At 36.3% G+C, this 12158-nt stretch overlaps 1 protein-coding gene across 2 annotated transcripts in view; it reads left to right on the top strand.

Moving 5' to 3' along the window:
• lrch4 (leucine-rich repeats and calponin homology (CH) domain containing 4) overlaps positions 1 to 12158 on the top strand; it is a 43163-nt gene that overhangs the window by 25419 nt on the left and 5586 nt on the right. For both annotated transcript variants that reach the window (XM_059535727.1, XM_059535737.1), the window contains exons 5-17: positions 921 to 1167; positions 1278 to 1371; positions 1472 to 1580; positions 2090 to 2166; positions 4939 to 4997; positions 6985 to 7119; positions 7563 to 7640; positions 7985 to 8036; positions 8145 to 8208; positions 9347 to 9442; positions 9555 to 9652; positions 10227 to 10364; positions 10571 to 10648. In XM_059535727.1, the coding sequence (XP_059391710.1) occupies positions 921 to 1167; positions 1278 to 1371; positions 1472 to 1580; positions 2090 to 2166; positions 4939 to 4997; positions 6985 to 7119; positions 7563 to 7640; positions 7985 to 8036; positions 8145 to 8208; positions 9347 to 9442; positions 9555 to 9652; positions 10227 to 10364; positions 10571 to 10648 (1325 nt within the window). The remainder of the gene's footprint in view (positions 1 to 920; positions 1168 to 1277; positions 1372 to 1471; positions 1581 to 2089; positions 2167 to 4938; positions 4998 to 6984; positions 7120 to 7562; positions 7641 to 7984; positions 8037 to 8144; positions 8209 to 9346; positions 9443 to 9554; positions 9653 to 10226; positions 10365 to 10570; positions 10649 to 12158) is intronic.

Genomic DNA, 12158 nt, shown 5'->3' on the forward strand with positions numbered 1-12158 from the left:
GTAATTATTGATTAGTGTGTGTAAATAAAGGAAGTCGAGCTTCTGCTCCATTCATTAACACAGACACGCAGAACATGCAGGATTCATATTTAAATAGTCTGTTCCGGCTTAATATTTACAGATATTAGTCCATATCGTGATTTGATGTAAGTGCAATGACCTATTTTTGATTTAATTCATTCAAAATTTGGCAAATTCCGTGCCATTCTGCGTTTAACTGTAAATTCTGTTTTTATGACTGGATTCCGCAATTCCCTCCGCGTTTTCTGCATCGCGGAAATCATAGGGCCCTAGTTGTGGTATGCCAGCTCTATCTTGCAATGGACACACGCCACGACGTTCTCTTTACGTTTGCCCGCGCCAACATAAAAAACACTGCTGACTCCTTGCAGTATGCGACTTCGGACTCAGCGCTTGTGTCTCCTTCCGCTTTGTGGGTGACGTAAACGCGTTGTGTCACATTAAAAAAATCATTGCGAAAGAAACTGACGTGAGATTTAAAATAAATTAAAATAGGCTTCGAGGCAAAGGAATTTGCCTCGATCATTTTTTGTAATCGAGTTACTCAAGTTACAAGGAATCGTTTCAGCCCTAGTAATATGCATTGCTAAGAAATTTATTTGGACAACTTCCAAGATGATTTTCTCAATATTTAGATTTTTTTGCACTCTCAGATTTTCATATAGTTATATCTCAGCCAAATATTGTCCTATCCTAACAAACCATACATCAATGGAAAGCTTATTTATTCAACTTTCATGCATAATCATAAAAACCCTTATAACCCTTATGACTTTTTTGTGCTCCATTAACACATATGACTCTGAAGAATGATGTAAACTTGATTTGTGACATTCAAGCATTAATGAATAGTTTTCAGGACCAGTGTATGTTGTACATTGACTCTTCTCTCATCTCAGAGCTGTCAGAGATGCAGCTTGTCCGTCTGGATGTGTCGTGCAACCGCATTTCACACGTTCCTGTGTGCTACCGTCATCTCCGGCACCTCCAAAGCATCATTCTTGACAACAACCCCCTCCAAATGCCCCCCGCCCAGATCTGCTCCAAAGGAAAGTTCCACATCTTTAAATATCTGAACATGGAGGCCTGCAAAAGGACTCAGGACCAGTTTGAAAAAGCTCTGCGGCCCACCGCCTTCAACAGCTGGTGAGGGATGGTCAAGGACGAGAGATCTCAGGGTGTTGTTGAGAAGTTTAAATGGCCTCTATCAGTGAAAACTCAACTCATTCCAATCTTTATGTGTGTGATCTCTGCAGTCTGGATCAGGATCTGTTCCCCTGTCAGTATGGTGGCCTGGATTCTGGATTTAACAGTGTGGACAGTGGAAGCAAAAGATGGTCAGGAAATGAGGTATAAAGAGCTGTGAACTGAAGCATTTTGCTAGCACTGTTGCTAAAGGCTTACTGAGTGTCATTTTAAACAGCTGTGTGTCTGGGTTGTTTTATTTTAGTCTGCCGATGATTTCTCGGAACGGTCACTGCGATTGACAGACATTTCCCGGGAACACACAAATTTTCAGGAGGAAGAGGAGAGAAATATATTGCTAGATACACCCAAAGGTAATGTTAATGTACTCTCTAGATCAGTGGTTCTGAACCAGGGGGCCAAACATCCAAGGGGGCTTCAGGATGACTTATAGAATTTAAAATAAAACAAGAAGGAATAAAACAAGCTAAAACAACTAAAACATTTTCTTATTTTAATTCACCCACTTAACAATGCTTATGTCTTTAATGAATCAGGTTTCCTACAGTGTTGGAAAACCTGGATATATGAAGAATCGTTTAATATAAAATAACATCACATATAATATAACATAAAATATAACTACATATAACATATATGACATAAAATAAAATAATTGGGATTTTTCTCTGTTTTCTGAATATACATTTTTGTGGTTATGTCAAGCTATAAATGATCTTATCATGTAGAAATTGTGAAAATCATGGGGACTTCAAATGTTGTTGTGGACTGTGGGGCCTTGGAGTCAAAAAGGCTGCTCTAAATCTAGATGGCTACTCTGTCTGTGATAAAACATTTCTAAAACTCTTGGTCCTTTCTGTAGTGAATGGAGACCTGGAGCAAGTGGATTTTGTAGACAACAGTGTAACGGAGGAAGAAGAGGAGAGGTGCCACCCACAGGTGAGGAGGATTTACTGCAGTGACAGAAGCAGTATCCTGAAAATTAAAGGTGCACTCGGGGCTTTTGTTTTTGGCCCTTTTACAAATGGTACCCTTTATAGTGCTGGCGGATGCTCCAGTGGCCTTGAAAGCTGAAGATCTATACTGACAGCTATTGGCAACAAAAAAAGTATGGTTATAAAATGTCATTAGCTGTTAGATGCTAGTAATCTGACTTCCTCAATCACAACAAAGACCAGCTCAAGCATGATAATAGTAATACCAGTAAGTGTGAAGACTACTTGATGACTTAAAATGATTGTTGAGAGGATGAAAAGTAAGAAGCAATGACTTATTTAAATAATTTTTTGAGGAAATGAAAGTCTTTTAGACAGGTTCCTGTTGCTGTGGTAATGTTGACACTAAAGGTAGCCATTTACTTAAACAACCTAAAGATATACTATAAATATGGTACATATTGAGTACATTAATGTACCAACTGCAGCCAGGTTGTATTTAAATTGATGAAAATGTGTGGCTTTTGTTAGAAAGACCACATTTTTGTGATGGCATGTTTGTCATCTGAGATTCATTACACAACTGAGAGTGTGTTATAGTCTTATGTTATAATATTCAGCTGGTCATGTGATCTGAAGGTGACAGCCACTATGCTGTCAGTAGCACTTAAGCACTTTTCATTTCTCTAGGGTTAAAACTGTTTTACATAGAGGAAAAATAATATGCACCTCTAAGTGAAGTAATGCTCCACTTCTACATTTTCAATATGTTTTTCAGACATATAAACTTCTATTTAAAAGCTCTGTAAGATTTTTTAGTTTCTTTTGCTCACAAAATTTATTTGATCAGAACAGCAGAACAATAAAACAGCAATGTTGTGAAATATTCTTACAAATTACACATTTTCTGTTTTCTATTTGAATATATTTTAAAATGTCAATGTTTCCTGTAATGTCAAAGCTGTGTTTTCAGCAGCCATTACTGAAGTCTTCAGTGTCACTTGATCCTTCAGAAATCCTTCTAATATGCTGATTCGGTGCTCAAGAAACATTTAATATTGGTATAAATGTTGTAAAATATATATATTTTTGAAAGCATGATATGTATATAGTATACACATACATATGCAGTGCCTTGCAAAAGTATTCAGACCCCTTCATTTATTTAACATTTTGTTATGTTGCTGACTTATGTTAAACTACTTTTTCTCCCCCATCATTCTACACTCCATACACCATAATGGTAAAGCAAAAAAACTGTTTTTTAACATCTTTGCAAATTTATTACAAATAAATAACTTAAATTATTCCAATGCATAAGTATCCATACCCTTATCTGGGACAGTTTGAATTTAGCTCAGGAGCCTTCATATTGCTTGTAGATGTTACTGCACTTCGAGTGAATTTAACCTGTGGCAGATTCAATTAAATGTGTATGATTTGGAAAGGCAAACAGCTCTCAATAAAAGGTTTAACAGCTGATAATGCATTTTACATCAAAGACTAAGCCCTGAGGTCAAAAGAACTGCCTGTAGAGCTCAGAGACAGGATTGCATCAAGCTACACATCTGGGGAGGAGTTCTGCTTTCATTTAAGGGTCACAGAAGCATATAGCCTCCATTGTCCATAATGGAAGACGTTTGGAACAACCAGGACTCTTCCAAGAGCTGGCCTTCTGGCCAAACCGAGCAACTGATGGAGAAAGGCTTTGGTTAGAGTGGTTACCAAGAACCAGATGGTCATTCTAGTTGAGTTTTATGATCATACATGGAGATAGGAGAAACCTACAGAACCTATAGAAGGAAAACCACACTGTAAGACTCCACCAATCTGGGCTTTATGGCGGTGTGGCAAGACTAACTCCTCTCCTCAGTGAAAACACATGAAAACACGTAAAATTAAAAAAAAAACACAAAAAAAAACCTTAAAGGACCCTCAACCTGTGAGAAACCGCATCCTCTGGTCTGATGAACCTCAATTCTAAGCATCATGTTTGAAGGAAACCAGCTCTGCTCATCACCTGCACAGTGCCATCCCAAAAGCAAAGTGTGCTGGAAGTAGTGCTGTGGGACTGATTTTCAGTGGCAGGGACTGAGGGAGGGAATAGAAGAAAAGGTCAATGCACCAAAATGTTGAGAGAGCCTTAAAATGAAAACCTAGTCCAGAGCATTCAAAACCTCAGACTGGGAAGAAGGTTCACCTTCCAACAGGACAATGATCCTTAACACACAGCAAGAGTAGCTTATAGACAACTCTGTGAATTTCCTTGAGTGGCACAGCCAGAGTCTAAGCATGAACCCAATTAAATATTTCTGGAAAACCTGAAAATGTGCATCTGCCCCCATCCAACCTGACAGCTTAAGAGGCGAGGAGAAGAATGGCAGATAATTGCCAAATGCTGATGAGCAAAGCTTGTCGCATCATACCCAAAAAGTCTTGAGACCGTAAAGATGCTTCAGCTTAGTACGGAGTTGCAATGTTTTTTTTATATATATATATAAATTCACAAAGTTGTGATGGTTCTGTTTTTGCTTTGCCATTATGGTGGATGGAGTGCAGATTGATGCGGAAAAAAGTAATTTTAAGTAATTTTAACATAAGGTTGCATGAACAAAACGTGAAAAAATGAATGTTTGGATTCTTGATTTACTTATTACTTTTAGTATTTGTTCATTACTGCAATTTGAAACTTTTGATTGTTAGTGTAGAAGTCATAAGGTAAAAATGATGTTGATGTAATGTCAAATTAAAATGATATCCCCTCTCTCCATGACAGGAAAAGAATGAAAGTACCAGCAGCACACACTCCCAGAGCCCAGAATCTACATGCAGCAAGTAAGGACTGTTTGCAAACACACACATTGCTTACAAAACCTGCTATTATTATTAAAATGGAGAATCTCTCTGAAGGGTCATCACATAAAATGTATACTAGCTGACCTGCCTATTATGTGACTGATAGTGAAACTTTTCGACCTACAGACACTAGATCCTCAAACTGACCTGTGCTTGTGTGTAGTATCAGGTAAATTTACTGTGCACAGCAGCTTGTGTTAGATACATTTATTTTACAGACATTGCAAACAGTTTCAGCTTGATCTGGATCAGATATTTAAACAGTCTCTCAGACAGATGGCATATTTCTATCGGAGTGAAATTTTGGCCCAAACATTTTTCAGTGTAGATCCACACTCAGTGTTGGCCATGAAGAAACATCAGTCATGTAGACATACTGCATTCAAATAAGACAATGCAGGATACACTAAGAGTGTGAGGACATAACAAAGAGCATGCACATTTGAATGCATTTGAATACAGCTGGTAAGAGGATCAGTTCTCATGCTACAGTACGTAATGTGTGGATGGGCGTGATAAATGGAGGAGAGGAAGACATTGTATTGTCTCATGGAAGCAGGCCGGAAAATTTCCAGTAGCTCTCTTTGGAGTGTGGAATAAGTCAATGAACCAAAGGTGCTCCAAGATGGAGAAGATGTCGTTCATTTATAGAGAAAAACAGAGGTAGAAAAAAAACAGCAGACAGTCAGAATTACAGTGAGCTGTTTCTCCTATTCCTGTGTGATTTGAAGGCCACAGTGACGTCTTTCTGTTGATTATAATACATGCTTAAACAGTTGCTGTGAAAAACAGTCTCCTAATTAGATTGTACAGGATCCCTCCTCCACTTTGATTGCACAAGGTCAATCTGTGAGGCAGTGATGGGAAAAGTCAACAGCCAGTTTCCTCCCACAGTTTCAGTGTAACTGAGTATCTTACCGTCAGTTACTCAGTAAACACATCTGCTTTATTCTGTTATAACAGCAGCCAAATTAAGGATTTTCTTCTTTTTCTACTGTCAAAAATAAATAGTTGTATCTTCCATCCATCTAGGCCTACACAATATATAAAATGAAATCAAAATCATGATTTTCACATTGCAAAAGCTGCCCCCTTAGTTAAATATATGCACTGCATGTTTCAGCTCGGCAGTGAAGCGAGTTCATGCAAGAAGCTCATGATTCATGAGTCTTGGAGTGACTCGGTTCACAGTAAATTTCTGCTTCACACACAATTTTGTGCAGTCACATGGTCTTAGCGCAGCTTGCTAAAGGCTGGAATATAGTCCTACACAAATCTTTCCCATATTTTTCCCCTGATTTGACTTCTGGAGGAGTTGATTCTAGTTGCTGAAAGTTGCCACGTAGGGTATGAAGGCAAAGATTCAGACTTAGATGGTTTTTTTTGCTTCAGTTTATGATTCCATCCAGTTGAAAAAAAAATCAAAAATCAAACATGTTTGATGTTTTTAGCCGATTCTACATAAACACTTGAAAACATAACACGTTGAAAGTCTGGTAATGTAGTAAATTATTCTCAGTCATTTGGTCAAGGTTTTTCTGTATCCATTCACAGAGTCAGCAAGTGTGTGATGCCTTGTGTATGTTTTGAACTACTAACTGTAAGTAATACCTCAAATCATGTGGCTTGTTGTGGAGAGGCGTGTTATTATTTTTGAAGCCATCAGACAGAAGGTGGGCGATTTAAAATGGACAAAAGAAAATCCCTTAAATTGACTTATATTTAGGGAAAAGAAAATGATAGAGACTCTTTTGACTAGAGTCAGTAAGTAATCACCCAGAACACCCTGGAAACTGCACAGCAATGACTGAAAGTCACACAGAACACTTCAGCAACGGCCCACAACAGCCTTCCACAGTGGTGCTGACTTAATTTCTTCAGGAAAACAAGTTTTGATGAACGTTCTTGAGAAAAGGATTCAAGACAAAAATAAATAAAGACCTAAGTCTCTCTGACTGTCTTTCAGGATATTTGTGATTGGGGATGGTTCAGACTCCGGCTCTCCACCCAGTCCCACTTTAGAAGAGAGAAGGAGACCTGGAACCCTGCTCATCTGGCAGGAGAGAGAGAAAGCCCAGCAGCAGAAAGCCCAAGCTAGCACGTGAGTGGCTGATGGGATTGAATCAATGTGAAAATTGACACAATGGGTGATACGGCATCCAAAAAACAAAGAAACCCAATCTGTTATAGAACTAACAAGCGATAGAACTAACAAACCAATACTAAAACTAAAAAGCAATAAAGCATCTTCAGAAGCACATGATGGGTAGAAAGTGCATAAACTGGCCTCTTTTATTTCCTTTCTCTTGCTTTGTCATCAAAGGCCATGTGGTTGTTAAGGAAACCACTGTTACCTGCTGTCGCGTGCCTTTACTTCTTTAGTGTCTTGAAGCACAGTTAAAGTCTTGAATCTCTGAAAGCATAGTCAGAAGGAGAACATCAGAGGCGCTCTCCCAGAATGCCTGTACTTGTAAGAACAAAGTCTTGTCTGCTTTTCTTCTGTATTAGGAGGCTACTGACTAATAAGCGTTTGATGTCTTACAGTTTGCAGAAGATGACTGTAAAAACAGGAAGTAACTTGGCGACGACGACAAAGCACGGAGGAACAGGAAGTGTTTCGGGGTAAGAGTGGAGCGAATGGCCTGCATACGCGTTTATGTGTTCTGTGTTTGCATGCGGGCTTGTGTAACATTTTGTTTGGGCAATCTGAGTCTCTTTAACAAAGAAAAGACAAAAATCTGTATCTGAGACGCTCAAGGGTCATGGTTACTAACTGTGGCGGCACAATGAACAGTCAAATCAAACAAACAATACTGTACCTTATTTAAAATTAACTTACCTTTGTAAAACAGGGATGATGTGGTTATAGTATTACAATTTCTCTTTGTAGCTATCTAGTAGTTAACATGCTTTTTGTAGTTTTTGTTTTTACAGTCAGTTGATTGTTGATCTCTGTGTCCCTCTAGTGGTGATTCTGATAGCAACTCTCCACCCAACGGCCTGAAGCAGAGATGTGCAGTGAGTGCTCCACCTTTCCTCTCTACCTCCACCTCATTCTGTTAAAAAACGCTCAAGTGTGAGCCTTTAATGCTTCTTTCTTTAACTTATTTCTCTCTCTTCGTTCAGAGTGTAGATCAGGTTTCTCCAACCTCTCAATCGGGGTCTTTACAACGCTCCATCAGTCGCACAGGTACCCTCCATATCAAGATGCTTCAGTTGCTTTTAGCTTTCATCACCGCGTTATTAATTTAAGATCTATCTTTTTTTTTTTTCTTCATCACTCACGCAGAAGTCACTTTCTGTTGGTCACTGCTGCAAATCCACATGACCAACTTTAACCTGTTGTGGATCTGCTTGGGAAAATGTTTCTTGCAAAAATGTAGTTTTAATTTATAGGCAGTCCTAGTCCTAGTTAAATCACTAAAATGATTAGAATTCAAATCATTGAATTTAAGTTTTACGAGCTGAAAGTTCTTCAGGGATCCCACTTTTTTAACCAATTAAAAAAAGTAGATAAGTAATTTACATGACACTTCTCAGTCATGAATTTAGCTTAAATAAAAAAACATTAAAAGAGGCCGCCTTGGAAGTTTACTAATGCACCCTAGTTTGAGAGCCACTGGTCTGCTCTGTGAAAAGACAGTCCTCAACAGTCCCTCAAATTAATTCTATTTTATTTTATTTTTTAGAAATAAACCCTCGGAAGCACTGTGACCACCAGAGGGCAGTGCGGTTACATAACTGCTTTGACACCTTTTGACAGGGTTTTTATTGTTGTTGGCTGTTTGTTGCAACTTAATATAATTTGTATATAAGTCAAGTCTAGTCTTTTTACCTTTATTTATATACAGAAGTACTTTATACAGTACATGTGGTTTCAAAGCAGCTTTACAGTAATAAACAGGAAAATAACAGGAATCAGTGATGCAAACTTCAACAAATATGAAACAAATCCAAATTCTGCTTTAAAGCAACTCTAACAAGATAACAGTGTAATTCTTCTGCTCAAGTCAGTTCAGTAACTGTGTAAGGTTTATCAATTATGAAACAAGTTAAATGAAGCTAAAAAGCATCTCTGCTGAAGACAGTGATAATATTACTGAATATTAAGGGTCTTTGTAATCCTTAACTAAGCAAGTAGAGAGGAAATAGAGAAATAGAGAGAAAAAAATCCTTGACCAATTCTTCTCTGGCCTAAATATAATATAATATAGACACAATATATTGATTATGTTTTTGTTTTATCAACATCAGCTGTATTGGTACATACCCAGTCTTAATGAATGTAACTTCAGTATTTAATGAATCATGATTGTATTATGTTCCAGATGCGTCCTCTGCGAAGCCCTGTTCTCCTCCAGGTTCTGCTCCCAAACCCAACAGCTTCTTATTCCGCACATCCTCACGCTGCAACGTCAAGACGGGTACACGCACACACACACACACACACACACACACACATAGAGAAGTAAATCTAGGACTATAGGAGCTATTTTCTTGATCTGGTCAGTAATAGATGTTGTCTCTTTCTGTCAGGATCAGGAAACAGTTTGGCGGAGTCTGGCCGCAGTGACTCCCGCTCCACACTCAGATCCCCTCGAGAGGAGAGAACAGACGTCCTGCAGCTGCGCAAAGTAAAGACGCATTCTTTAGTGTTCATCTCACCATCTCTAGCTTTTCTGACACTCCTATTTTTTGCTTATTTTATTTCTAATATATTTTTACTTTTATTTATCAAGGTGCATAGATTAGATAAAAAAAATAGTGACAGAAATTATTTATTATTTTAAGTGAAGGCCATTATTTTTTCTGTTCATTTAAATAAGCCTGAAAAACATGGATAAGAAGAAAAGTTTCTGCATATTAGAGTATATATATCACAAGCTTACTGTTTTTTTTTTTGTAAAAAAAAAAAAACCTTTTCAGTTCACTATGAGTGTGCCATTACACTTTTATATATATATATATAAATATAAATATATTGTAGTCCAGTATTGTTTAAGGGTTGGACGGGAGTTTAAAATGCATGATTTGCCTGATTTTCTCCAACAACATTCAGCTGTTCTATACATGATGTGTTCTGATTTGATCTCCGCTGTTTTGAAAAAGTGATATGTATCTTCCAAGAAAATTCCCTCCAGAGATCTGATTGTTAGTTTTACAAGTGTTATTGATTTATTTTGACTTCATCCCTTGTCTCTCTGCTAGACTCTGGAGGCCCGTCTGAAGATCTCTCTGCCTGAGGATCTGGGAGAGGCGTTGTCCAATGGCACAGTTCTCTGCCAGTTGGCCAATCACGTGCGACCTCGTTCTGTGTCAATCATCCACATCCCCTCACCGGCCGTGGTGAGCTAATACTTGGATCTTATTTTCATTATGGCCAAAACATAATCTAATATCTCGTAAAACAAGCACTATGCCTGGATCTTTGTGTGTAATCCTTATTTATCCTGATTTGAGGAAGGCTGATCCTGGATCAGTTGGATTACTAGCAGGCTGTTCTTGAATTGCTTTCTAATGAATATATGTGCAATATTTGTATATCTGTTCAGCCAAAGCTGAGTGCTGCCAAGTGCCGCCTCAATGTCGAAAACTTCATTGCTGCATGTCGTAGACTGGGAGTCCCTGAGGTAAACATCAATTTCATCTTTTATTGTTTGCTTCTTTTATTATCCTCCGTATTTTGGTCTTCCTGAGATGTGTTGTCTGAGCTGTTTGTAAATGAGAAAAACCTACTTCGCCCGCTGACAGTGTTAAAGCTCTTTTATGTTGTCTTTCAATTGCTTCAAGCTCAATTTGCTCCTTTTTGTGCGCTCTCTTGTTTTATTTTTATTGTATTTATTTATCTTAAAGGGATAGTCAACTCAAGTAGTTAATATTGTGCCAAAGTTTCTTCCGTGGAACCCCAGAAGAGATGTTTGTCAGAATGTCTGAGCTGCTATCTTTCATATAATGAAAGTACTGTAGATCCAAAAACTGCAAAAAGAACAAAAAAGCACTGCAGAGTAGTCCATAACTCCTGCACTTTATTCCGAGTCATTCTGGAATAGATGAATTATACCATATACTAGTTTTTCAGTGAAAGCCTTGCCTTGGTGATTTTGACAGCTGTAATCACCTTTCATTTTCATTGTATGGAAAAATAATGCTAAATAAAAAAACAGATGCGTGTGTGTGTGTATAAATATATATATATATATATATATATATATATATATATATATATATATATATATATATATATATATATACGTATATATGTGTGTATATATATATATATATATGTATGTATATATATATATATATATGTATATATATATATATATATATATATATATATATACGTATATATGTGTATATATATATATATATATATATGTATGTATATATATATATATATATATATGTATGTATATATATATATATATATGTATATATATATATATATATATATATATATATACGTATATATGTGTATATATATATATATATATATATGTATGTATATATATATATATATATGTATATATATATATATATATATATATATGTATATATATACGTATATATATATATATATATATATATATACGTATATATGTGTATATATATATATATATATATATGTATGTATATATATATATATATATGTATATATATATATATATATATATATATGTATATATATACGTATATATATATATATATATATATATATATGTATATATTTATACACACACACACACACACATGCATCTGTTTTTTTATTTAGCATTATTTTTCCATACAATGAAAATGAAAGGTGATTACAGCTGTCAAAATCACCAAGGCAAGGCTATATATATATTCTTGCTTAATATATTTGCTTTTTTGTTACTAAGGTTGGTTTATGTAAACATTATACTGAAGTGTGAATTTTTTAAGGATTTCCCAAAATTGTTATTATTAAAAGGGTGGTTTGCACAAAAAAATATCAACAACTAAATTACCCAAATCATTCTAGAATGATTAATCTATTCCAAATGTTTCCAAATATGGCTATTTATTTAAGTTATTATTCTAGGGAAATTATATTGCAGAAAAAGAATTCAGTTATACAAGTTTCGAAAAGAGGTTTTCATCGAATTGTCATATTTTGGG

Source organism: Carassius carassius, chromosome 3 (genome assembly GCF_963082965.1).
Source record: "Carassius carassius chromosome 3, fCarCar2.1, whole genome shotgun sequence".
NCBI classification, from domain to species: Eukaryota; Metazoa; Chordata; class Actinopteri; order Cypriniformes; family Cyprinidae; genus Carassius; species Carassius carassius.